This window comes from Solanum pennellii, chromosome 3 (genome assembly GCF_001406875.1).
Source record: "Solanum pennellii chromosome 3, SPENNV200".
Lineage (NCBI taxonomy): Eukaryota > Viridiplantae > Streptophyta > Magnoliopsida > Solanales > Solanaceae > Solanum > Solanum pennellii.
The window spans coordinates 72,362,977-72,386,874 of record NC_028639.1 but is presented as its reverse complement, the minus strand read 5'-3'; the positions used below and the strand labels follow the sequence as shown (position 1 = coordinate 72,386,874).

The 23,898-nt window shown below is 31.4% G+C and overlaps 3 protein-coding genes across 5 annotated transcripts; all 3 read left to right on the top strand.

Moving 5' to 3' along the window:
* Positions 1 to 4,349: 4,349 nt before the first annotated feature.
* On the top strand, positions 4,350 to 7,103 carry LOC107015277 (uncharacterized GPI-anchored protein At4g28100). 2 transcript variants are annotated; one of them, XM_027915820.1, is made up of 3 exons: positions 4,350 to 4,961; positions 5,055 to 5,211; positions 6,580 to 7,103. In XM_027915820.1, the coding sequence occupies exons 1-3, from the start codon at positions 4,468 to 4,470 to the stop codon at positions 6,919 to 6,921; spliced, it is 993 nt and encodes a 330-aa protein (XP_027771621.1). In that variant the 5' UTR covers positions 4,350 to 4,467; the 3' UTR covers positions 6,922 to 7,103. The 2 variants fall into 2 exon arrangements, with proteins under 2 accessions (XP_027771621.1, XP_015070982.1); XM_015215496.2 differs by having other exon boundaries at positions 4,368 to 4,935; positions 5,029 to 5,211.
* A 1,897-nt stretch (positions 7,104 to 9,000) lies between these two features.
* On the top strand, positions 9,001 to 11,055 carry LOC107015279 (protein MOTHER of FT and TFL1). Of its 2 annotated transcripts, none has more exons than XM_027915821.1 (4): positions 9,001 to 9,225; positions 9,326 to 9,375; positions 9,546 to 9,586; positions 10,583 to 11,055. In XM_027915821.1, the coding sequence occupies exons 1-4, from the start codon at positions 9,031 to 9,033 to the stop codon at positions 10,804 to 10,806; spliced, it is 510 nt and encodes a 169-aa protein (XP_027771622.1). In that variant the 5' UTR covers positions 9,001 to 9,030; the 3' UTR covers positions 10,807 to 11,055. The 2 variants fall into 2 exon arrangements, with proteins under 2 accessions (XP_027771622.1, XP_015070983.1); XM_015215497.2 differs by having other exon boundaries at positions 9,002 to 9,225; positions 9,326 to 9,387.
* A 4,563-nt stretch (positions 11,056 to 15,618) lies between these two features.
* On the top strand, positions 15,619 to 21,904 carry LOC107014336 (actin-interacting protein 1-2). The gene is made up of 6 exons (XM_015214204.2): positions 15,619 to 16,082; positions 18,087 to 18,248; positions 18,955 to 19,141; positions 19,488 to 19,910; positions 20,543 to 20,950; positions 21,037 to 21,904. The coding sequence occupies exons 1-6, from the start codon at positions 15,691 to 15,693 to the stop codon at positions 21,292 to 21,294; spliced, it is 1,830 nt and encodes a 609-aa protein (XP_015069690.1). The 5' UTR covers positions 15,619 to 15,690; the 3' UTR covers positions 21,295 to 21,904.
* Positions 21,905 to 23,898: the final 1,994 nt, after the last annotated feature.

Genomic DNA, 23,898 nt, shown 5'->3' with positions numbered 1-23,898 from the left:
AAATATATTTTTTTAGTTTCTTATTGATAATTAAATATATTTTTTTGCTCATTCATTTTTATTTGAAATGTTACGTTTTTATAAGTTAATTTATTTAATTTTTAAGTTAAATTAGATTTTATTTAATTTAATATTTTAAACAAAAAATTTAGATATTCAAATACTATATGAAAAACATTATAAATTAAAATTTTTTGTATTTTAATATGATGAAAAAAATACATCTTAATATGTTACTCAAAATTCTTATAATTTGACTCTAAAAATAGAAATCATGACAAACAATAATAGACGGAGGGAGTAACTTTTTAAATTTATTTCCATTTATTTAAGGATGGTCATAAGCAATGATTTGAGTGTGTTTAGAGCCTTGACTACAGTATTAAGTTGGTATTCGTGCTAATAAATATTGTACAATGTACAAATATACTAATTCTGAATGGTAACCAGAGAATGCAATAATAAAATATTTGTCGGTACAATAATATTAAAATAAAATATATTATTATTTTATATTGTATTTAATTAAAGTTATTAGATAATCATTAAATTATTTATCCTACTATTTATATCATATAATTCATACTAATATGAATTATTCCACATATATATACATAATAATAAGATAATTTATATCGAAATAATTTACATAAAATAATTAATTAGAATAAAGGTCAAAGACAATACGAGAAACAAATAATATTTGGTTAATTATCAAACGAATCTAGTTCCTTTATAAAATATTATAAAGTCCAGACAGCTTTTGAATACACTGCCCAATTTATACCTTTTGACTCTTTTTACATTAATCACAGTTTCCATTATTTGATTAGTTTGTTAATTAGACTTCTTCCATATTAATTTAAGTTTTCATATCGATTGGTCACTCGAAAAACAAAGAAAAATAATAAAATACATTATAAGTATTTTTTATTTTATTTTATTTATATTTTATAGTTGTACGATAAATATAATAGAGAGCCCGTGACCAACCCAACATGATCAATTCATTAATTCATTTAACTCTTTATCTTGTACTACAACTTTGTCCCATTGATTGCTTCTCTTGTTTTCACAACAATTTGCATACATACAATTTATGGGACCCTATTTATATCAAAGTTAATAAGCTTTGACTTTTCTTTATTACCTTTTTAATTTAATTTGTACTTTACCACCTTATTTGTTGTTGTTATTAAAAATATATTGATTTAAAATAATTGACATTTTAGACATCGAGAGATAATGGTGTCCAATTTTTTGTGATTGCTAAGATTACTTTTTTTAAAAAATTAAATAGTAATTAATGAAATAAATAATAAATAAAAAATATACTAATTAAAAAAACACATTATTTCTTATATGGCATTTTAAAACTTAAGATAAGTTGGGGCATTGACAGCTCATATATTTCTAAAAAATCAATGCCGTCGAACTTACTGTTATTTTCATGAAAAAACTTTAATTCACTATTTTTTTTCCTTTTCAAAGGTTGATGTAACCCCTTCGAAGTGGGGCTAATTTATGGGCGTATTATAAATTGAAGGGAAAAGAGTCTGATATACCCTTCAACTTTGTCATTTGGAGCTGATATAACTCTCGTTATAAAAGTGGCTCATATATGCCCTTACCGTCATACAAACGGCTCACATATATCCCTGCCATTACAAAATGGCTCGCATATACTCTTTATTTACGGAAGTTAAAAAATTAGTTTTAAATTTATATTTATTACTTCTAATTTTTTAAAAAAAAATATTTAGGGATATATATGATTCTTCTATCAAAGTTCAAGGTATATTTTAATTTTTTTCATGCATAAATTATTTTTTGACTTCTTTTATTATAATTATTTGAGTTTCTTATTCTTATTTTGTTTTTTTCCTTCATTCCTTAGTTTAAAGAAAAAAAATTTAAACTATTTCTTTTGTGTGTGTTGTAATTTAATTTCGTATTCGAAGAAAAAATTTGGTCATCTACAATAAGTTTTACAAAAATATTAGTGAAACATAAATAAATTTGATTATCAAAATAATAATTATAAATTAGTCATTGAAACAAAAAAAAGTAAAAAAAATATGTTTGACGAGGATTAAATTTACTCATATGGGATTATATTTTTTAGCAAAAAAATAATAAATTTTTTTTTTTTCATTTCCGTTAGAGGAAAAGGGTATATGTGAGCCATTTATTTACAAGTAGGGATATATATGAGCCACTTCCATAACAAGGGTATATCAGCTCTAAATGACAAAGTTGAGGTGTAGAGGTAAATTCAAAATTGACGTTTTATAAGTTTAAAAATACTAAATTCAGATGATTTCGACTAATCAAACCCCCGTCCACACTTTAATATATTAATTTGGTAGAAATATTATATAGAAATAAATTTTTATCGGCCTAATTTAATGAAAAAATAACAAAAGAATAATAGTGGTATCGTTGAAAAAGACAAGTAATTAAAGTTATAGAATTAAGGAATGTGGAGTTGCAGATGAAGTGGACAAAAGAGCTGCATGCCTCACAAGAAACTCCAATCGTTCGACTTCACAACGACCATGTGATCTGTTTCCTTCAATCTCATGTCATATTCCGTAGTTTAAATATAAAACTGATAAAATATGAAAATTTAATTTTTATCTACTAAAAACGTATATATATACTTATATTTTTTTTATTGTATGATATTTTATCGTTATAAAAGAAGTTCATTCATCTCCGTAATATAAGGGATATTAATGGGGGTTCCTCAGGAGCGGTTCAAGCTATTAGTGACATAAAGCAAAAATTACAAAGAGCTTTAAATTTAATGGTTAATATCTTTTATATAAATTATTTCTTCTAGTTTTCATCTGATATATAATTATTTTTATTTAAAATTATTTTTCATTAGATATAGTACTCCAAATATATCAAATTTCTTCTAATAATTTTCATTCATTTTTCATGAAAATTTTATTTTTTCTACAAATACTATTCAATATTTGTTAAAAAATAATAACTTCTAAGCTATTATTATATAAAATGAGCCTCTTAAATTTGAAGACCTAAGACATATATCTTTTTTTAAACACTACGAGCCACCCCGGGTTCCTTTGATTGAAACATTTGAGTCCAAAAATTGGCATAACAAATCAATGTTTGATTAATAACATGATTAGTTATTTCATTATAAAGAGCAGTTAAGACCACAAGAAAGGTGACAAACCATTAACTCCAAAAAAGAATGATGATGAATTGATGTTTAAGAGTAGTATATCTAATTACTATCAAACAAATCTTAATCAAATATTCAGATATATATCTGTTTTTTTTAATATATGCAAAAAAAAAAAAAAGATATGATATAACTCTTTTTTTAGTAAAATTTTATATATTGTTTGTCTAAATTGTTTTACCAAAAGAATAATTATTTGAACAAATTATTTTTAATAAGCACGATAGCGATAATGAACCGCCGAGAAAATACTTGCATAAGAATTTGACACTAGTACTCCTTGTAATCATGATTACCTTGGGTTAAAATCCAATAATTAATTATAAGATCAACCCACCACTACTAATGCTTTTTGAGCAAATAATAAATAGTATTATCTTCCGACATAAAACAAAAAGCCCTAATTAATTATAATTAACATGTGTTGTACTATGGATGTACTTAAAGAGACGAAATTCATTATAATCACTTTATACATTAAACGTTACATATACGTACTTGAATAAATGCCAACAAAAATTAAAAAGTGCATTCAACTTGACTGTTACTATACATTAAACGATATGTAGATTAAATATTCATAGTTATTTGAGCGTAGCTTAATTGAAGATATTATAAAAATTTATAAACTTTTAATTAATTCGTATCTTAGATTAAATTTATATTCATTCCTCGTTATCCTTGAACTAGAGATATTATATATAATGTATTGTTGGTATGTATGCAACTAAGCAACTGTATCTCCATTATATTCATGAGACAGGCAACATGCTATGATTCTTGGCATGTCCAAGAATTATTTGTAAATCATAACAAAACTAGAAATAATATATACTATATTAGATATATATATAACTGTATCACTGTATATTTTTTCTTATGAGTCACTATCATCATTATTCTAGAGATTTAGGCCTCAAGAGAATGTACCCTACACCATTGCCTCATTAGTCCAAAACCTCTTCCTTATTCTTCTTCTAGCACTTGTGTTTATATCAAGTCAATATAATTTTTATTATTATATTATTTAAATTTTAATAAAATAAAATAAATCATAAATTTAAACATATAACATACATGAATTGACATGATATAAACATCCAATTCGAATAAATTTTATCCTTACGTAATCAATGGCCTATCAATAAAGCCACCAAACTTCCATTTTTTTCTTCCCTCTCTTCCACTTCTTTTTTTTATTTTGCTATACCAAAAGCACTGAACTTCACATTTCCCTCATTCTCAAAGCAATGTCCCTCTATGTTTGCTTCTTCTTCACTCTACTTTTTTTGGGTTATCCACCCGAATTACTCTCCATGCCGGTTTTACCCGAACCCGACCCAGTTGAGGTCCGTTCTCAAACATTCTTACCTTCCTCTGCACCGCCGGCCACAATTCCTGCTTTTCCGGAGCAGTCGAACGTCGCCGGTTGCCCATTGGATCTGCCGGAAGACCTCTACCATAGCGTTAAATCAGCTTGTGGGTCCCGTGGTTATTCGGGTCAAGTACACCAGACCCGTTGTTGCCCTGTTCTAGCTGCCTGGCTCTACTCGGCTTACTCTAGAACGGCACTACACAGAGCTGTTACGAAACTGCCACAATCGACTTCCGTTGATATGCCGGTGCTCCCTGATGATTCGGAGACGTGTGTGGACTCTATTGAAAAGGCCTTGGGAAACAGAGGGATTGAATTAGTGAAGCCAAACAAGACTTGTGATGTATTTTATTGTTATTGTGGAATTAGGCTTCATCCACTTAGTTGCCCAGAAGCATTCTCTGTGGATTNAGTGAAGCCAAACAAGACTTGTGATGTATTTTATTGTTATTGTGGAATTAGGCTTCATCCACTTAGTTGCCCAGAAGCATTCTCTGTGGATTCAAAAGGGAAATTGGTAGGTGATAAAAGCGTGAAGAGATTGGAAAGAGATTGTTTGAGCAATAATGGGTATACTGGTCTGGCTGGTTGCTCCAAGTGCTTGAACAGTCTTTATCAGGTAAGTTAACAGTCTTAATGTGATTATTCATATAACTTATTATGCATAATGTGGGTCTCAATTCTGAAATATAGAGAAATTGGGAAAGTTATCTGCTTTTGGTATTATAAATTAAGTTTACATTAGGGGAAATAGTGGTATGGATAGATAAAGAAGAGAAGAAAAAATACGATTACAAGATGGGAATCAAACTCCAACTGAGCTACTAAGATTCTCCAACAGTTCGTTCAAATAACATCTCTGTTTTGTTAGAATAACCTCTGTTCTCTATATGATCATCTCTGTAATTTTGGAGTAATGTTTGGCAGTTGCAAAGGCTTAATGCTGCATAGGCCGTAGCAGAAATGGCACCTAAGTTTTCAGAGTTTGGTGAACATTTTACTGTAATTAATGGGGTACAGAAGAAGTCAAATACTTTAGCTTATGTCTATATGGTGTGATCTTCTTCTATCGCCAATGAGTCTTTCTGCAGACCAGCATATAATTGATAAATTTGTCTGTAAATAGATAGTAGACCCTCGTTTCAAGAAGAAAAGCTATCGGAGATTATGTTTAATTCAGCATTGATACAATTGAAGTGTCTACACGAGGCTTGCGCATTTGAGGGCTTGGGATTTGTAGTATGCATATCAGTAGGTAAATTATCCACCAGTTTGTCTAGGGTAATATATACTAATCAACTAGAGTGAAATAAGGTATTGATCTCATATAGCAGGAAAACTAAATGATACTATAAGAGTACGTGTAAATGGAAACTCCTCCTTATTGGTTGTTTTATTATGGTCTACTTGTGTGGTATTCTTCTTTAAATTGATTTCTTCGAAAAGAGGAGTCAATCACAATTCTCATTGGAACTCTTGGATCTGTTGGGTTGCATCTACTGGATAAAAAAACTTTTGATAGTGTGTAAGGACCTTTGCTGGATCCTTTATTGTAGTGCGGCCTCCACCCTCCGGCTTACGGGGTGGGGGGACACCGCTTTACGCACTCTATTCTATTCGAGGGTGTAATTCAAAACTCATGACACCACCTCTCATAAGGGTCTCCGTGGTCAGCTATATTTCCTGTATTTTGAGCTGTTTTATCTCTAGTTACTTTTATCACTGGTTCTAATTGTAGATTTCTTTAGTCTTGGATGATGATAATTTATATTTTGGTGCACTGGAGCAAGCTCATAACGATATAACGTTTTGTTTGCATTTTACATGCAAGAATTGATCTGTTTATTAGTTATATGAATTTTGTACTTTGGAATCATGTGAAAGTAAGAAATTTTGTCAATGACTAAAAGCATATGTTGTACTAGTTTCAGATTTATCAGCGAAAAATTACCTTTTTTTCCCTCTAATGCATCGTGACACATTGCAGCTTAGTGAGGCCAGAGTTGGAAACAAGAGCAGGTTAGAGGATAGGACTAGGAAAATGCGCAGCAGGGATTGCCAATTGATGGGTCTAACATGGCTTCTCAACAAAAATCGATCCAGTTACATTCACACGGTTTCTTCTGTTTTAAGGGCTCTAATGTTGACGGAAGGCAGTTCAGATCCTCAGTCGTGCACACTCAACAGTGATGGTATGCCTCTTGCAGTAGACTCCTCGGAGATCAACGATGAATCTGCTGCAGTTGCTATTCAAGCATCACTTTATCCATATATCCTACCTCTAGTTTTAGTGTACATAAACTTTGTGTCATTGCTCTTCAAATATTAGTTAATCTCCAGCAGTTGAACATTGTACTAAAAGAAATGTAGCTGTTGTTCAAATGCCACATAGGGCAAATTCAGTCCTCTGTATTCGTTCATTCAGGTTAGTGATATTGTAATTTTTGTGGTTGTGTAACGATTGTTCATCAAATGAATGAAGCTATGGATGTTCATGCATCAATTTTAGTACTGAAAATTTAGGTTATGTATTTTTGAAAAATCTATTTAACAAGTACAAATAGTAGTTTTAGAACTCAATAATTCAAATAGATTGATATCGAATTTCAAATTTTAATACATAAAGTTTAAATTTCGAATTCGCTAGCGTCTATTCCATATGTAGGGTGTCGAGTTGCCTCATATCCCGTTGTGAAACAATAACAACCTGGCCTTTTCAGTCTGCAGAAAATTGCTGAGACTTTTTTTTTTCCTTCAAGAAAAATTAAACGCGTAATAGTGGAAAGTAGCCTTCAAATTAAGTTCATAAATATTTTTTTTATGGAGTGTGTTATACGTCAGCAATTCACTTCAATAGGATTAGAGGGAAAATAGCTAAGTCCTTACTTCATAAATACGTTAAAATGTATATATATATATATATAAAATCTAAAATAAATGGAGTAGCTACTGTTTGATTTAATTGTGCCCCATAATAAACGTTTGACAGCCGTCTCTCTCCCTAAACTCTCGCTCGCCTCTCTCGCTTTGTAGAACAGAAGTGTATAAATTGCGTTTCTGTTTTGTATTAAGCGAGAGAAAATTGTATACACACATGCAAAAACATATATCTTCGTGCTATACACTTAATTATACAATATACAAACATTTTACTTCGATTCAATTGTATACAAATGCAAATTTTATACCGATATTGCAGCGAAATAGGCCAGCGAATTATACAATTGCAGCAAAATATAATTTTCTCGCGCTTTATACAACAGAAGTTTATAAATTGTATTTTTATTTTGTATAAAGCGAGAGAACATTGTATGTACACATGCAAAAACATATATTTTCTTCCTATACACTTATAGTCATACAATAGACAAACATTTTACTTCAATTCAATTGTATACAAATGCAAATTTTATACAGATATTGCAGCGAAATAGGCCAGCGAATTATACAATTGTAGCGAAATAGATCAGCGAATCATATACAATTGTATATGTATAACGAATTACACATTTATATATTTGCTATGGAGCGCAATTATGTCAACTTTGCTACAGCATACAAATATAGTTTTTTTGTTTGCTATAAGCGAAAGTTACACTACTTTTTTTTTATTGTATAGTTTTCAAAAACGTACTACGTTAAATGAACGGTTATGATTACTTCGTATGGGTTTAAGTTATACGACTGAACTAGGCCACTCGAATTGTAATCTCCCCGTTAAAATCAAACTATATACTTATTATATTTATACATTGAACACACCGAAAAAGAGAATCAAAAACCAATATGCATTGTGGTGTACTGATGAGAGTGTTTCACCTTTAACTAGAGGTCTCAAATTCGAGCCTTAGATACGAATAAAATCTTGTTAAAAGCACCACGTGAAAGAACTCTACAATGCGTTGTTCAAATTTAATCGGAGCTCCAATATGCGCGGACGAGAAACAAAAAAGAGAACTAAAGTAGTAGTGATCTTTTTAGTGAAAGGAGTTAAATGGGGATGTTAACGTTCACTTTAATGAGGGAATCCTTGCACAGTTTAGGTACAACATTATTAGTAGTAACAAGTATGGGGATTCTAGGGAAACAACAAAACTAAAAAAGAAGAAAGTAAGCCTATATGCATGTAAAACATGGAGGCAACTCCATTAAATATGGCCTTTCAATTCTTTGTATTACTCACTTTTTAGCTGTTGCTTCCATTTCCATTGTCTTTCAATATGTAACTGATGACAGATTTTCCTCTTACTAACAACTAAAACCACGTGTCTACATTTTACAAGAAATTATAATTGAATATTAGTTTAAAACTTGACACGTGTTGCCTTGTCTTTCTATTAACCTATGCATGTTCAAAACGTACGTAGGTTACCATATTTTTTGTCTATATAAATAAAACCCCAATGCATTTAATTTGAAACAAAAAAAAAACATAATAATGGGTGGAAAAGTTGATCCTCTTGTGGTTGGAAGAGTGATTGGTGATGTAGTTGACATGTTTGTGCCTAGTGTAACTATGTCTGTCCATTATGCTAACAAACATGTCACTAATGGTTGTGATATCAAACCATCTATTGCTACTGAACCTCCTAAAATCACCATTGGTGGACAACCTGATGAATTTTACACTCTGGTAATTAATCGTTACATAATTTGTAACTGTAACTGTCAGTGTATATAGGTTAAATTCTAATACATCCATTTGCATGGATGGTTCTGTATTTTATATATAGGTTATGACGGACCCTGATGCTCCAAGTCCAAGTGAACCAACTATGAGAGAGTGGGTGCATTGGTGTGTATTTATTCGTCATTCCAAGCAAATAAATTAAAACATATTATCATGTTTTTATTAATTAATAAAAATTACTTTGTTGATTATTAATTTTTCTTTGTTTACATGTTTAATTACATCTATTATAATATATAAATACGTTTTTGGCTTTGTTTCAGGATTGTGACAGACATACCTGGGTGCAGCAACGTTGCTCGAGGTATATCTCTTTAAATATTATATATTAATTTCATAGCTACATTGAAATGGTTTCACACTACTATAATGAAACATGAAATTAGTCAGTAATTTCAGTTAATTCGTTACTAAAAATTAGTTAATCCGTCACTAAATAGCTCCTAACTAGTCCATGTCATTAAATGAGATTTTAATTATTTAGCAATAAAATTTCATCTGTCACTAATTTTTTATTTTAGTTAAAAAATTTGTCGGTAATTTCAGTTAATTCGTTGCTAAATAACTCTTAACTAGTTCATCTCGTTATATGATATTAACATGAGATTTTAATTATTTAGCAATAAAATTTTATCTGTCACTAATTCTTTGTTTTAATTAAAAAATTTGTCGGTAATTTCAGTTAATTCGTTGCTAAATAGCTCTTAACTAGTTCATCTCGTTAAATGAGATTAACATGAGATTTTAATAAAATTTCGGCTGTCACTAATTTTTTGTTTTCTAGTAGTTTAATTCTAACAAACATAAATGATTCAGAGTAAGCATAATTTCATCCATTAATGATCATCACTTCTTCACATAAAAAATCGATCGAGAAGAAGAGAACTTTTGATGAAGAGATGAAAATAACAAAAATTATCTAAAGAATATATTTCGTTTTTTTTTGTCTAAATTGTCATACAAGTACGTTCTAGAGCGAGAAGTACAGCTGGAGTTAGCCTAGTAAGCATTTTTCATGCCACTTGTCATCTCTATATCCTTTTGATAAATAACTGAGTGAACCCTTCTGTGTCAGATAATATTAGATCAATTCTGAAAAATAAATAAAATATTTTTCCTGTGTTTCAATTTATTTGACATCATCCAAACTTTAAGTGTGCTATAGTTTAAGAGTAAAATATAAATCACCCCTTCCCTTTTTACCGCAAACAATTAAATCGAAATTTAGATATGTTTGATCATGACTCCAAGTCGTACCATCGATGATTAACGTAAAATATGGGTATTATATAAATTGCAGGTAAGGAGGTATTGGGATATGTTGGGCCACGTCCACCAGTTGGGATACACCGGTACATACTGGTGTTGTTCCGACAAACCGCGCCGATGCAGGAAATTTTTCAGGCACCAGTAGCAAGAGCTCATTTCTGTACTCGGATGTTTGCACACCAGCTTGATCTTGGCGTTCCAGTTGCAACGGTTTATTTCAATGCTCACAAGGAACCAGCAAATCGAAAGCGCTAAGTGAGCGACGATAGCCTATATATGTGTGTGAATATCGTTAATTAATATTACTGTCGGTGAATTTTAATGTGTGTTTTGAGTTTGGCACTTATTATTTAGCCAATTACTCTTAAGTTTAAAATGTTAAAGAACCGTAGAATACTAGAATTTATGTTTGCTAGCAGTTTGGTCGATGTATTGTTATGACTAAACCATATATATATATATATATATTGATGTGTTTAAGTACGTTTATTTTATTATATTCTTTTTCATGAGGTCATTGATGGGTTTGGTTGTTATTTTACGGGTTTAACTCATATAGCTTTTTACACTGTTATTTGCTTAGTATCACATTGCTTTGGCCGTTTTTTATGAGTTGAGTTGATCGTATATAGCTTTTACACTATCATTTGCTTTGTATCGTATCACTTTAAAATGATACTAACTAATGCAACAGTTTCCTATTACACGTTAAAATATATCCATTATTTAAGATATATTACTTCTTTTCCTTTTTAGTGTAAATATTACAATACTAGCTCCTCGGAAAATTCATCGGCGCAACTTCATACATTTTTTTTTCTTTTTAAAAAATGATTAATACAATCAATTTTAAGAGAGGAAAAGGGTATATATACAAGTATACTTACATCAAATATATAAGATCAATCCACATATCTTTGATGATTACAAATAGAAAATGGTTAAAATTTAATATGATTAATATACTTAAACAAGGATTGTACATTGTATTTCACTTTATTAAAATTCTCTAAAGTAGTTTATATTGCCAATTCCTAATTATACATTTCGAATTGCACGCAAATGAGCCCATGCATTATATGGGCCGGGTTACTTCTATTTGATCCTTCGATACTAATCTTCATAATACTTCAATAAATGGGCTTTTAGCCTAAGAGGTTCCATATCTGTTTGGGAAAATCAATCCATCTTCAGCTCTGATTAGGTTACACGTTTTGGTACGATGTATAAGAAAAATAATCACTATATAAATTATGTATATTTTTATTTAATTCTAATAGGAATAGAATTAGGATTTTCCTTCTACGGTAATCTATATATGTAATATATATTCCTACCAATTAGACAATTAAGAGCGATATATTCGAGAGAGAGATTTTGAAAGTTTAATGACAGATGTGGAAGTGAAAAATTCAAGATGTTGTCAAATTCTTAACAATGACGAGAATGGAATATATTTATATGATTGTTTAATGTTTCTTTTTGGTATGCTAGGACTTTATTCATTGTTAGCGTGGATAGGAGTTTTCGGTCATTCAATAAATGTAATTTATTGGGTTGGCATCGTTCATGCTTTATGTATATTTTTTGTTTTAATATTTTTTTTCATAGCATATATAAGTTCATGTTTTTTCCACGAATCAAAACTCATTGGAGAAGAACTAGTTTAGAAGCTTAATTTGTAATGTTTTTCTTTGTGTAATCTACTTAACAAATATATTTGAGATGCAATTTTTCTTTTTTGTTATTTAATTATTATGATTAAATCTAAAGTATTATTGATATATAATTATATATGCCGGGTAAGTTACAGTAATTTTGTTAAGCTATTTTTTTAACGAATACAATTACAACTATTTCAATAAAGTTTCACTATAGATTATATTTATTTGTGTTCACCATATTTTCTGATATGTTGATGAATTTTATTTGACTAAATTCGCAATGAATTCTGCCATGTCATAAAAAAAATTTGCTCTTACAACAAAAATCATTTGACATCCATTTTAACATTGAACAAATTCAAAACATGTCCCGACGGCCTTCTTTTTTTGCCTTCAAAAATCAGGGAACGCCATTGATAGTTAAATTTTAAAAAATTACCTTTAAATTTAAATAATATTTCAAAATTTTAAATTAAACCATTCACATATTGATATTATTTAATAAAATTTTACACTAACATTTTTCAACCAATTGTATTACAAATAAATACGATTAACATCTTTAATAAATAAAAATCAATCGACAATGAACCTAAGTCAATTCCTTTTTTTTGACTAATTGACTTGTTCTTCCAAGTAAGTTGAAACTTGAGTTGTTCATCTGTATTAAATTTAAATTCTCCATTAAATTTAGATTACTGTGATGTAATCTGCACAATTAGTAAATGATGATCAAATAATAGAGGATTGCGGACAATTGTGATCAATTGTATGACTTCTAAATTGTTTCATTGTAACACGACAATTAAAAAATAAAATTATTATTATGTACAAATAAAAATAATAATTCAATTACATAATAATTAAAAATAGAATAGCAAAAAATTTATTATGTACAAATAAAAATAATAATTCAATTACATAATAATTAAAAACAGAAAAGCAAAAAATACTTACACGATGCAGAGAGATTTGAGATGCCAAATAACAATGATTGATAAACGGAAAGAAAATTGAAGAAACTCACAAATCACAAATATAAGGATTTAAGGAGTCCATCCTATTTTTATTACCAATTTCGAATTTTATTTTTAATTTAAAAAAAGAGAAAGTTAGATTTGAATGAATTAAAGTGGATCTATAAGTTTTTAAATGAATTAAACTTATTGTGATGTAATCTGCAAATCAAATAATAGACGATTGCGGACAATTGTGATCAATTTTATGAATTCGAAATTGTTTCATTGTAACACGACAATAGAAAAATAAATTATTATTATGAACAAACAAAAATAATAATTCAAGCACATAATAATTAAAAATAGAATATCAAAAAATACTTACATGATACAGAGAGATTTGAGATGCCAAATAACAATGATTGATGAACAAGAACGGAAAGAAAATTGAAGAAACTCACAAATCAAAAATAAAACGATTTAAGGAGTCCATCCTATTTTTATTACCAATTTCAAATTTTATTTTAATTTTAAAAAAGAGAAAGTTAGATTTGAATGAATTAAAGTGTATCTATAAGTTTTTAAATGAATTAAACTTATTGCCACTAGGAATTGAACGCAGGATGTAATACTTCAAATGTGGCGCCTCATCCACTTGAGATAGTATTGTTCAGATATAATCATCTTTTTAATTATTTTATTTTTTAAGTGATTTCTTAGTAATTTTTTTATATAGATATATTTAGTAAAAAATTTCAATGGAGGTCCCGTGACACATCGACTGTACCTAAATCTGCCCATGATGATACCGTTCAAACTTTAAGAGTGCAATAGTTTAATTTGATATGAACCATCTTCTTGACAGTAATATAAATTTCCTCCGCTCATATCTCTCACTTGCTTTTTTATCGTAAACACATAAATCAAAATATTGATACATTAATTAGTTAATTAGGATTTTAATAAGTGTCATCGATAATTAACGTAAAATATGGACATTATACAAATTGCTTTTAAGGAGGTGTTGGAATATGTTGAGCCACGTCCACCAATTGGGATACACAGGTACATACTGGTGTTGTTCCGACAAAACGCACCAATGCAAGGAATTTTGCAGCCACGGTAGCAAGGGCTCATTTGTGTACTCCGGTGTTTGCACACTGACTTGATCTTTGCGTACCAGTTGATTATGGACTATATTTATATATATCATGTGTGAATATCGTTAATTAATATTATTATTCGTGAATTTTTATTCATGTGTTTTGTGTTTGACATTTATTATTTAGCCAATCACTCTAAGTTTGAATTGTTAAATGTATGATCTTTGTACGTAAAATTTATGTTTTGCTAGCTGTTTGGTCGATGTATTATTATGACAACTATATATATATTGACGTGTTTAAGTACGTTGGTTCAATTATATTCTTCGATGGGTTTGATCGTTCTTTTACAAGTTTAACTCATATAGCTTTTTACACTATCTCTTGCTTAGTATCAGATCACTAATATGACACTAAGTAATAATACATAAAAAGAAATAGTATAATTTTCAATGCGACAGTTACCTAATACACGTTGAAATATATATACTATTTAGACGTATATATTTTTAGTGTAAAATTATCATACTAGCTCCACGAAAAACCCATCGACTCGACTTCATCCGTTTTTTTCCTCTTCTAAAATGAAGAACATAATCACTACGGATCAACAGTGCGCTGCAAGATGATGCAGTCCAACTGACATCAGTACATTGAATGTACGAGTATGCGAGTTGGAATATTAAATACAACATAGGCTCGAAAAGATTTTGAAAGAAACTCTTATCTTGACTCTTTTCAACTCATGAATATTTAACTGAACACATTTCACTATAAAGCACTTTAAAACAAGTGCAATATAACGAAAAAAGAAAACTGTTTAAAACATGATGTCAACTCCTTCTCAAAGTCGACTTGTACAAGACATGAATGAAGTCTCGTATCCCATTCACATTAAGCAGAACCCCTTGAGGAACCATGCAATTACTTCTGTAAAGTTTTTCTAACCGACAAATATCACTTAAGAGCTATAGTGATAATACATCGATTTATCTTACGCTGCCAGAACATCTTATACCCTATCAAAAATATAAGACCTGAACTACTAAGTGAATCCACTAATCTACGTGGAAAAGATTCATTTAACCATTTTTCTACCCATAATAGCTACGTAGATATTTTGTATATTATGTGTACTTAATTTTTTTCTTTTTTGAATTCACTTCTTCTGCAAGATCTCCTTCATTATTTACAATTTCTAAAAAAAAAAGTAAATAACAATAATTATGTCTTTAAAAAGAAAAGAACATACCCAATAATAATAGAGCACGTGTCATTCAAGAAGAACGTGCTGGCACGGTCAGATAATCGAAAAAAGTGGAGAGCTAAAAGCAGTTGTACAGTTCACAAAATTAGTTTTCCCCTAATTTTTCATCATTTCTCACTTTTTCTCCATAAACACAACAAATCTCCATGGCTGACCTCAAAGAAACTTACGCTTGTATACCTTCTACCGAACGAGGTCGCGGTATTCTCATTTCGGGTGACCCCAAATCCAACTCTATCCTTTATTGTAATGGCCGATCCGTTATTATCCGGTATCTCGACCGCCCGCTCCAAGTTGCAGTTTACGGGGAGCATGCTTATCAGGCTACAGTCGCTCGTTATTCTCCTAATGGTGAATGGATCGCTTCTGCTGATGTTTCAGGTACTGTTCGGATCTGGGGGACCCATAATGACTTCGTTCTTAAGAAAGAGTTTCGGGTACTATCGGGTCGGATCGATGACCTTCAATGGTCTCCTGATGGAATGCGCATTGTTGCTTGTGGTGATGGCAAGGGAAAATCACTTGTTCGTGCCTTCATGTTAGTTTCCCCTTTTCCTTCTTCTTTCTTTCTGTTAATATTTCTTTTCTGTTGCTATTTTCTGTTGTTGGTGCAAAATGATGATCGTGTTTATTGATTTCGGTAAATACAGGCGTAGGGTAAGTCCTAATGAATGTATTTATAGTTGATTTTCTGCTGTATCTGGCGTGTGATATGCTTTGCGAAGCTCACTCCAGATCCTCTGAGATTGAGCTAATTTGTTTCCTTTCCTTTCAAACTATAATACTACTTCTTAATGATTAGGCTGGAATTTCTACTTCCAGTTGACTTGACTTTAACTTTTATTCTAAACAAGCAAAAGGTAAATGCCCGGGATTGTTTTGATGCTGATAGGTATATATTCTAGGTGGATTTGGATCAGAAATATGATCTCTGCCAACCCATTTGACGTATATGCAGCATGTTATATGTCTAAACATTGTGCTTTGCAAGCACTAGAACGAAACACATTCTTACCACTAGCTTTTAATGATATGGTTGTCATTACATGCAACTATCTCCATTATAGAAAGGAAAAAGAAGAAAAATCTAGTAAAGTAACTACTGGAACCAAATAGGCTTTCTACATATGTATTGTCTATAACAACTTTTATCAGCTGAATGGAAGGTAGTAAAAGACTTAAATACTCCATTTTTTCCAATTGCTCCCGTGAAGGTAGACGCTTGGAAATGTTCTTGAGATTCTCTATTGTTCCTTTTAATGGGGAGGACTAGTGCAAGAAGGGAACAAGACCAAGCCAAGCCATTTGTAGAGTAAGCCCTTCCCACGTATCAAGTTGAATATAAATAAATGAATGCAGTCTCAACCAGAGCTTTCTTTTAAACCAAGAAATAATAACGTTCTTGAAAATTCTGATCAGTAATGTCATCATGAAGGGGTGCCTTTGGACAAGGTTAAAGTTGTCTCCAACCTATAGGTCACACGTATCATCTACGGTACAATCATTGATGCTTGTGGATTGGCTGCCTACATTACATCCCTTGGGGTGCCTCCTGCCCTAAACCCTGCGAGAACACAACATTCTTCGTGCACCGGGATTCCTTTTTAATATCATAAAAGATAAATATGTGATTCGAAGAAATCACCTTCTTCCGAATTGATGAAAATTTGTTACCATTTTTTTGATGGACAGAAATTTCTATCAATTTGACTTTAGATCCCTTAGAGGACAGTTGGCACACTTCCAGATTCTCTTCTTTATTTTGGTAAGTTAGTTCAATACCATTCTTATCCAGATGCTTCCTTAAAACGTGTTAAATTTCACCATGGACAGCTTAACTAGAAACAATTAAAAACAGAAGCCTTACCTTTCAAAGCAGTGTAATATTAAAAAGTTAGGACACAGTTATTCAATCTGGGTAATAAATTTAGCTGAAAGTACTGCTCCCGAAGAAAATCACTTTACTGATAGCTGTATATGATATTACTGTACTTTTGATCCTATAGCTCTTATAGTTAATTTTACTAAAGCAACCTTAAATTTTTAAAGCTGTCACCTTACCGTAGCATCAGATGTTGTAGACTAGCATGGAGACTAAAAGAAGAAAATTTGGAAGGGCTATTATATTGAGCATCCAAAAGAGGGCTTCTATATTGTGGTTATCAGAGATACTTGAAGACAATAGCTGGAAGATGTGAACAATCTCAGAGATTTCACACCAAGCTCGTATATTGTTGAGGCAGGTTGCTTGGGCATAATTTAAAGTTGAATGAAGAAAGAACCATGAGTGAAACTAATAATGCTGTATATTGTTGAGGGAGGTTGCTAGGGCATAATGTAAAGTTGAATGAAGAAAGAACCATGTGTGAAACTAATAATGAACATCGCGGAGAAGGAATTTGTACATGTGCTTCTTTTCTTTCTAGTCTAGAACGCATTTCAGCTCATTTTAAATGCCCCTATTTGTATTTCATGTACTAAGATTGCTATCTGTGCATACTTGCATATCTATTATCCTTGTTTGATGAACTGTCTTGGGCAGGTGGGACTCAGGAACAAATGTGGGTGAATTTGATGGCCATTCAAGGAGAGTTTTGAGTTGCGCTTTTAAACCCACAAGACCATTCCGCATAGCCACTTGCGGCGAAGACTTCTTAATGAACTTTTATGAAGGACCACCATTTAAATTCAAGCTGTCTCACAGGTTCCTTATCCTTTCTGTTATGTTGAATTAGAACAAGTGTCTCCCATTCTCTTTTTTGTATCAATATCAATATATGGTTATTGTTTTCTCCAAAATGTTTGTCCAAAGCGAGCAGAGAGAAACCATCTGTTCATAAACGAATAGTAATCAGTAAAACAGTAAACTTGAGAGAGAAGATTGACAATTTAAAAGAACATTAGGACCTGTCTTTCTCTAAAAATAAAGCACTTTTCAACTATGTCGCCACGACTCTTCAAAAATATTGACGATTGCGTGTTGTATACTCCAAAAATAGTGTATTATTGGAGAATCCGGCACGGATGCGGCAACGTTTTTGGAGAGTCCAAGTGACACAGCTTTTCAAGGCCAGGCGGAAGACCTTTGAGAGAGTTCATTTTGGTGTACATGATAAATCCATTCTTGCAGTTGAGATTTTTAGAGCTTGCATCATGCATGGTACATATACACCCATATATTTACCTTTTACCGTTCCTGTTGCAATGTGGTTTTCACCTTTTGTAAACTGCCTGCTAGAAATAAGGAAATAAAAAACCAGTAGTTATAGTTCTAGTCCGAGTTCAGAGACTTCCGATATGTTCTTTTAACAATCCATCTGGCCATCTAATGTAATATGAGTATGGTTGCGTCATAAATAACTCGTTCGGAATGGTTGTGATTTAAGTGTCCTTTTGCCTTGGACCTACAGGGAGCATTCAAATTTTGTCAATTGTTTGAGGTTCTCTCCAGACGGAAGCAAACTTATCAGTGTAAGCTCGGACAAGAAGGGCATTATTTATGATGCCAAAACAGGAGATATAATTGGAGAGCTGTCATCTGAGGGTGGTCATCAAGGAAGTATATATGCTGTTAGTTGGAGTCCCGATAGTAAACAGGTGATTGTTGGATCTCCATGCTAGTTCATTTCCATTTATTTCCCTGTTGTGCTGGATTGTAATTTATTCTCTTGAGAGTGCTACACGAATTGAATATGCCAAGAACACTGAAGTTATTTGTTAGGAGTATGCCATACTACACTATTTTTCTGGCTGACTTTCTCAGGTTGAAAATACATTATACTTTCTCCTAATGCACAGAATCTTTTTCATCAAGATTGCTTAAAGGAACCAGCTTGGATGGAAATTTAAAACTGCAGCTTCATAGTCTACTACCATTCTGCTCTGTCAATCTTTCCTCTTCTGAGTAGCATACCTACAATGTCTGACATTTTGTTAATTTCAGGTGCTCACAGTCTCTGCTGATAAGTCAGCAAAAGTATGGGATATATCTGATGATGGAAAAGGGAAAGTGAAGAAAACACTGGCTTCTCCTGGTTCTGGTGGAGTTGAGGACATGCTAGTTGGGTGTCTCTGGCAAAATGACCATCTTGTTACTGTTTCTCTTGGTGGAACTATTTCCATATTCTCAGCAAGTGATCTGGAAAAACCTCCCGTGTCATTTTCTGGGCACATGAAAAATGTTAATTCCTTAGCTGTCCTCAGAAGTGACCCGAAAATCATATTGTCCACCAGTTATGATGGTTTGATTGTTAAATGGATTCAAGGCATTGGATATAGTGGGAAATTAGACCGAAAGGTGACTTCTCAAATCAAATGCTTTGCAGTTGTGGAAGGAGAACTTGTGTCATGTGCGTTCGACAACAAGGTGAGTTATAACAACTCCTTTTTCATTTCTTATATTATATATTAGGAGGTGAGTTGTGATATTTACTTTCCTGTGAATAGAAAAAGGTCTCTTAGAGATCTAGCTAGTGCTCTATGGTTACGTTTCATTCTGTTTGAATTTGTTTTTTAAGAAAGCACTTGCTTAAGGCTCTATTGTTTTAAAGCCAGCTTTAGAATTTAAACCGAGGGTGTCCCCTTAATGTTTCTGAGAAGAAAGAAAGTATAGAGATTACAATCACTCTTCTAAGGTCAGCTATTTATCCGTTTACTAGCATGGGAGTTATTTAACCTTAAATGTTTGAAGAATCTTATAGAAGAACTATTTGACAATTTACATAAGTTGCATCAATTTTATGAGTAATATGATTAGATGATATCTCATTCATTGTCATTTTTTTTCAGTAGATACCAATAATGTGGCATTTATAAGAACGTTACCTGTTTTATGTGTGATGTGAGTGATACTTTAGGTTTCTAAGTCTTCCTGCTTTTCCTTATTTCTTTGGGTTAAAAAGATGATGCTCAAAGACATTTTGTCAAATCAAACAAAAGTAGAGTTCCTTATAACTGTTGGCCATAATGCAATTTCTTTTTCTTCTTGATTGGACTTAGATCTGGAGAGTATCTCTGCTTGGAGATCAATGTGGAGATGCAAATTCTATAGATGTTGGCACCCAGCCTAAGGACTTAAGCCTTGCCCTTAATTCTCCTGAAGTGACTTTAGTTTCGTTTGAAACTGGAGTCATTCTTCTCCGTGGTACAAAAGTGCTGTCAACCATAAACCTTGGATTTACGGTGACGGCATCTGTTATTTCACCTGATGGAACTGAAGCAATAGTGGGTGGTCAGGATGGTAAACTTCATTTTTATTCCATCACGGGTGATAGTCTCAATGAAGAGGTTGTCCTTGAAAAACACAGGGGAGCTATTACCATTATTCGGTACTCTCCAGATGTTTCCATGTTTGCATCAGCAGATGTGAACCGAGAAGCTGTCGTCTGGGATCGTGCATCTCGCGAGGTAATAATCATCACTTTTACTTGTGTAGTCTACTTATTTGATATATTTTACATTTTATAACTAATAAAAAATTTTATGTTTTAAAGGTTAAACTTAATAATATGTTGTACCATACTGCCCGAATAAATTGCCTGGATTGGTCACCTGATAACACAATGGTAGCTACTGGATCCCTAGACACATGTGTTATAATATATGACATCAGCAAGCCAGCATCGCATAGAATCACTATTAAAGGAGCTCATTTGGGTGGAGTATATGGACTGGCTTTTACTGATGAACGCAGTATAGTGAGTTCTGGCGAGGATGCTTGTGTTCGTGTATGGGGAATCACTCCACAGTAACTGAGATGTTTTGAGTTGACAAGTATCAATGATAAGCAATTGGGTTGTTCATATTTGCACATTAGGTTATCAACTGGAACACAGTTCAAATATTGAAATGTTCGTTTGGCCTCAACTGCGGACAGCTCATGAATGGTGCCAGTAGTTGTAACCATGGTAATAAGAAACCACCAAGTTAAAGAGTTATTCCGAAGGGATCATAACTTCCTGTATCCAAAAGGTACTCTTATTTTCTCATAGATGAAAAAAAAAATTCAAAAAGTTATAGTTGGATTGTTTTCGACCATGGAAAGCATCAACATGCTGTGGAGTTGGTGTTTTGAGTCTTTTGTCCTGGTGCATCACAAAACCCTTAGCAGCCATTATGGTTTTGCTTCTTACATTTGTACGTATGCGTTGATTTTATATAATTTGTCATTCCAATTATAGGTTTTTGGTTAGAGTTCCATGTTTTAGTGCTTACGATGATGCAAGTGTGATCTTATTGCTCAGGCTTTATTTATAGGGATTTGCGGTTTTTTGGTCCTATTTGTAAGTTGTGACGTCTTTTCAGTTATGTTGCCCTTTGATTGTGCTACTTTTTTCACGGGAAATGGTCATCTTTCTGCTATATTTGCCGCCATTATTTATATGTCAAGAAGTTGCATCTTGAATCATGATTTGAAATTACATAAGATAAAGTTAGAATCGAAGTTTTGTTTAGACATACATTTTGAATTTCTAAGATGGAAGCATGTTTTTGTAAAAAACAAACTGTTCAAATATTGGTTTCTCTTAGAGATTGGTTTGAACCCATTCATTCTGAAGATGTCAGAAATAAAATTTAGTAACCCAAGATGAGTGTGGTTTTGACGATATTAGGCTAAAAATATAGTTGTACTTCACGTGCCTGCATCACAAAAAGAAGGATATGGGTTTGTCAAGTAACGAAAGGCCAGGCGGCGTGCGTAGTAATGGCCCCAGCAACAGTCTTTTCGGTTATAATTTTAGGACCATCTCAATTGCCTTCTGTTTTTTTTTTTTTTTCCTTCTTCTAATAATAATAATAATAATAATAATAGAATGACTATTAATACATAAATTTTGTAATTGGCTCTACATAACTACCCAACCACATTTAGTTTGCACAAAAGTGAGGATTATGCCTCATTTCATTTAGTCGATAGGTTGTAAATACTGCATCAGCTGCTTGTTCGAATGTGCCGCAGCCACAGTTTACAACTTTGTAAGATTTTTTTGCTATAAATAAATAAAATAGTTGAAATTGGACCTCTAATCAAGAAATTCCAGTAGAAAATATCTAAAAGGGTCCAAGGTGAAAGATAATTAAATGTACAGGACCATCAATAATACTCTTTCTTTTATCCCTACTTATCAACACAAATTTCCTTCACTTGTTTGTTACCAATCATTTAAGCAATTTGTTTCTTTTTTGGTCAACAAAGGAGTCCTTGTTTTTTAGTTCTCAACTTGATACGTTCGTACGATGAGCTCAAAAAGTAACCGACAAGGCGTATTTAATATTTAAAGTTTATGATTTTTATGATAAGTTCAGATAAATATTGTAATTGAAATTAAATATTTAGTAGATTTTCAAGTATGAATAAAATTATTTGTCTTATTTTACTTTTTAATATGTTTAAAAAACATTGTTTAATTTCCTTATTTAACACAACTCTTAAGTGCTTGTTTTTCATATAATATGATTAAAATTACAAGGTTTAAATTTTTTTTATTTTTTTAAATTGTGAGTTAAATTACAATTGAACAATTAAATTGAGACAGAAGAAATACTAAATTTATCTGAAATCTAAAGGGTAGTTTTCCAAATCAAAAGATCAAAAAAGGCCAACCAAATTAGAAACATTGTAACCAAGAGGGTAAATTGTTTACCCCTCTACGTGGCCTCCAAATAAAATAAAAAGTAGTAATGTCGTTGATACTTTTGTTCACAATTTCTATTTTGGGGATTATTCTTACTTTGTAAAGTAATTAATCTCTTTTTGAGAGAGAATTTGGAATAGCATTTTCTATTGATTAATTATTTTTTTATGGGAAAAAAGGTCTGTCATTTAGAGCTGATATACTCCTCGTTATAAAAGTGGCTCATATATGCCCTTACCGTTATACAAACGGCTCACATATACCCTGTCGTTACAAAATGGTTCACATATACCCTTCATTTAACGAAAGTTAAAAAATTAATTTTAAATTTATATTTATTACTTGTAATTTTTTTTAAAAAAATTATTTAGGGGTATATATGATTCTTCTATCAAAGTTCAAGGTATATTTAATTTTTTTCATACATAAATTATTTTTTGACTTCTTTTATTATAATTATTTGAGTTTCTTATTCTTATTTTGTTTTTTTCTTTCATTCCTTAGTTTAAAGAAAAAAAATTTAAACTATTTTTTTTGTGTGTATTGTAATTTAATTTCGTATTCGAAGAAAAAATTTGGTCATCTACAATAAGTTTTACAAGAATATTAGTGAAACATAAATAAATTTGATTATCAAAATAATAATTATAAATTAGTCATTGAAACAAAAAAAAGTCAAAAAAAATATGTTTGACGAGGATTAAATTTACTCATATGGGA

Excerpts from the sequence above, each read along its gene's own strand:
- LOC107015277 (XM_027915820.1), top strand. The coding sequence starts at position 4,468 with ATGTCCCTCTATGTTTGCTTCTTCTTCACTCTACTTTTTTTGGGTTAT. Across the intron at positions 4,962-5,054 it reads TATTGTTATTGTGGAATTAG|GCTTCATCCACTTAGTTGCC; the intron begins GCTTCATCCACT and ends TTGTGGAATTAG. Across the intron at positions 5,212-6,579 it reads GCTTGAACAGTCTTTATCAG|CTTAGTGAGGCCAGAGTTGG; the intron begins GTAAGTTAACAG and ends GACACATTGCAG.
- LOC107015279 (XM_015215497.2), top strand. The coding sequence starts at position 9,031 with ATGGGTGGAAAAGTTGATCCTCTTGTGGTTGGAAGAGTGATTGGTGAT. Across the intron at positions 9,226-9,325 it reads CTGATGAATTTTACACTCTG|GTTATGACGGACCCTGATGC; the intron begins GTAATTAATCGT and ends TTTTATATATAG. Across the intron at positions 9,587-10,582 it reads GTGCAGCAACGTTGCTCGAG|GTAAGGAGGTATTGGGATAT; the intron begins GTATATCTCTTT and ends TATAAATTGCAG.
- LOC107014336 (XM_015214204.2), top strand. The coding sequence starts at position 15,691 with ATGGCTGACCTCAAAGAAACTTACGCTTGTATACCTTCTACCGAACGA. Across the intron at positions 16,083-18,086 it reads TCACTTGTTCGTGCCTTCAT|GTGGGACTCAGGAACAAATG; the intron begins GTTAGTTTCCCC and ends TGTCTTGGGCAG. Across the intron at positions 19,911-20,542 it reads CATGTGCGTTCGACAACAAG|ATCTGGAGAGTATCTCTGCT; the intron begins GTGAGTTATAAC and ends GATTGGACTTAG.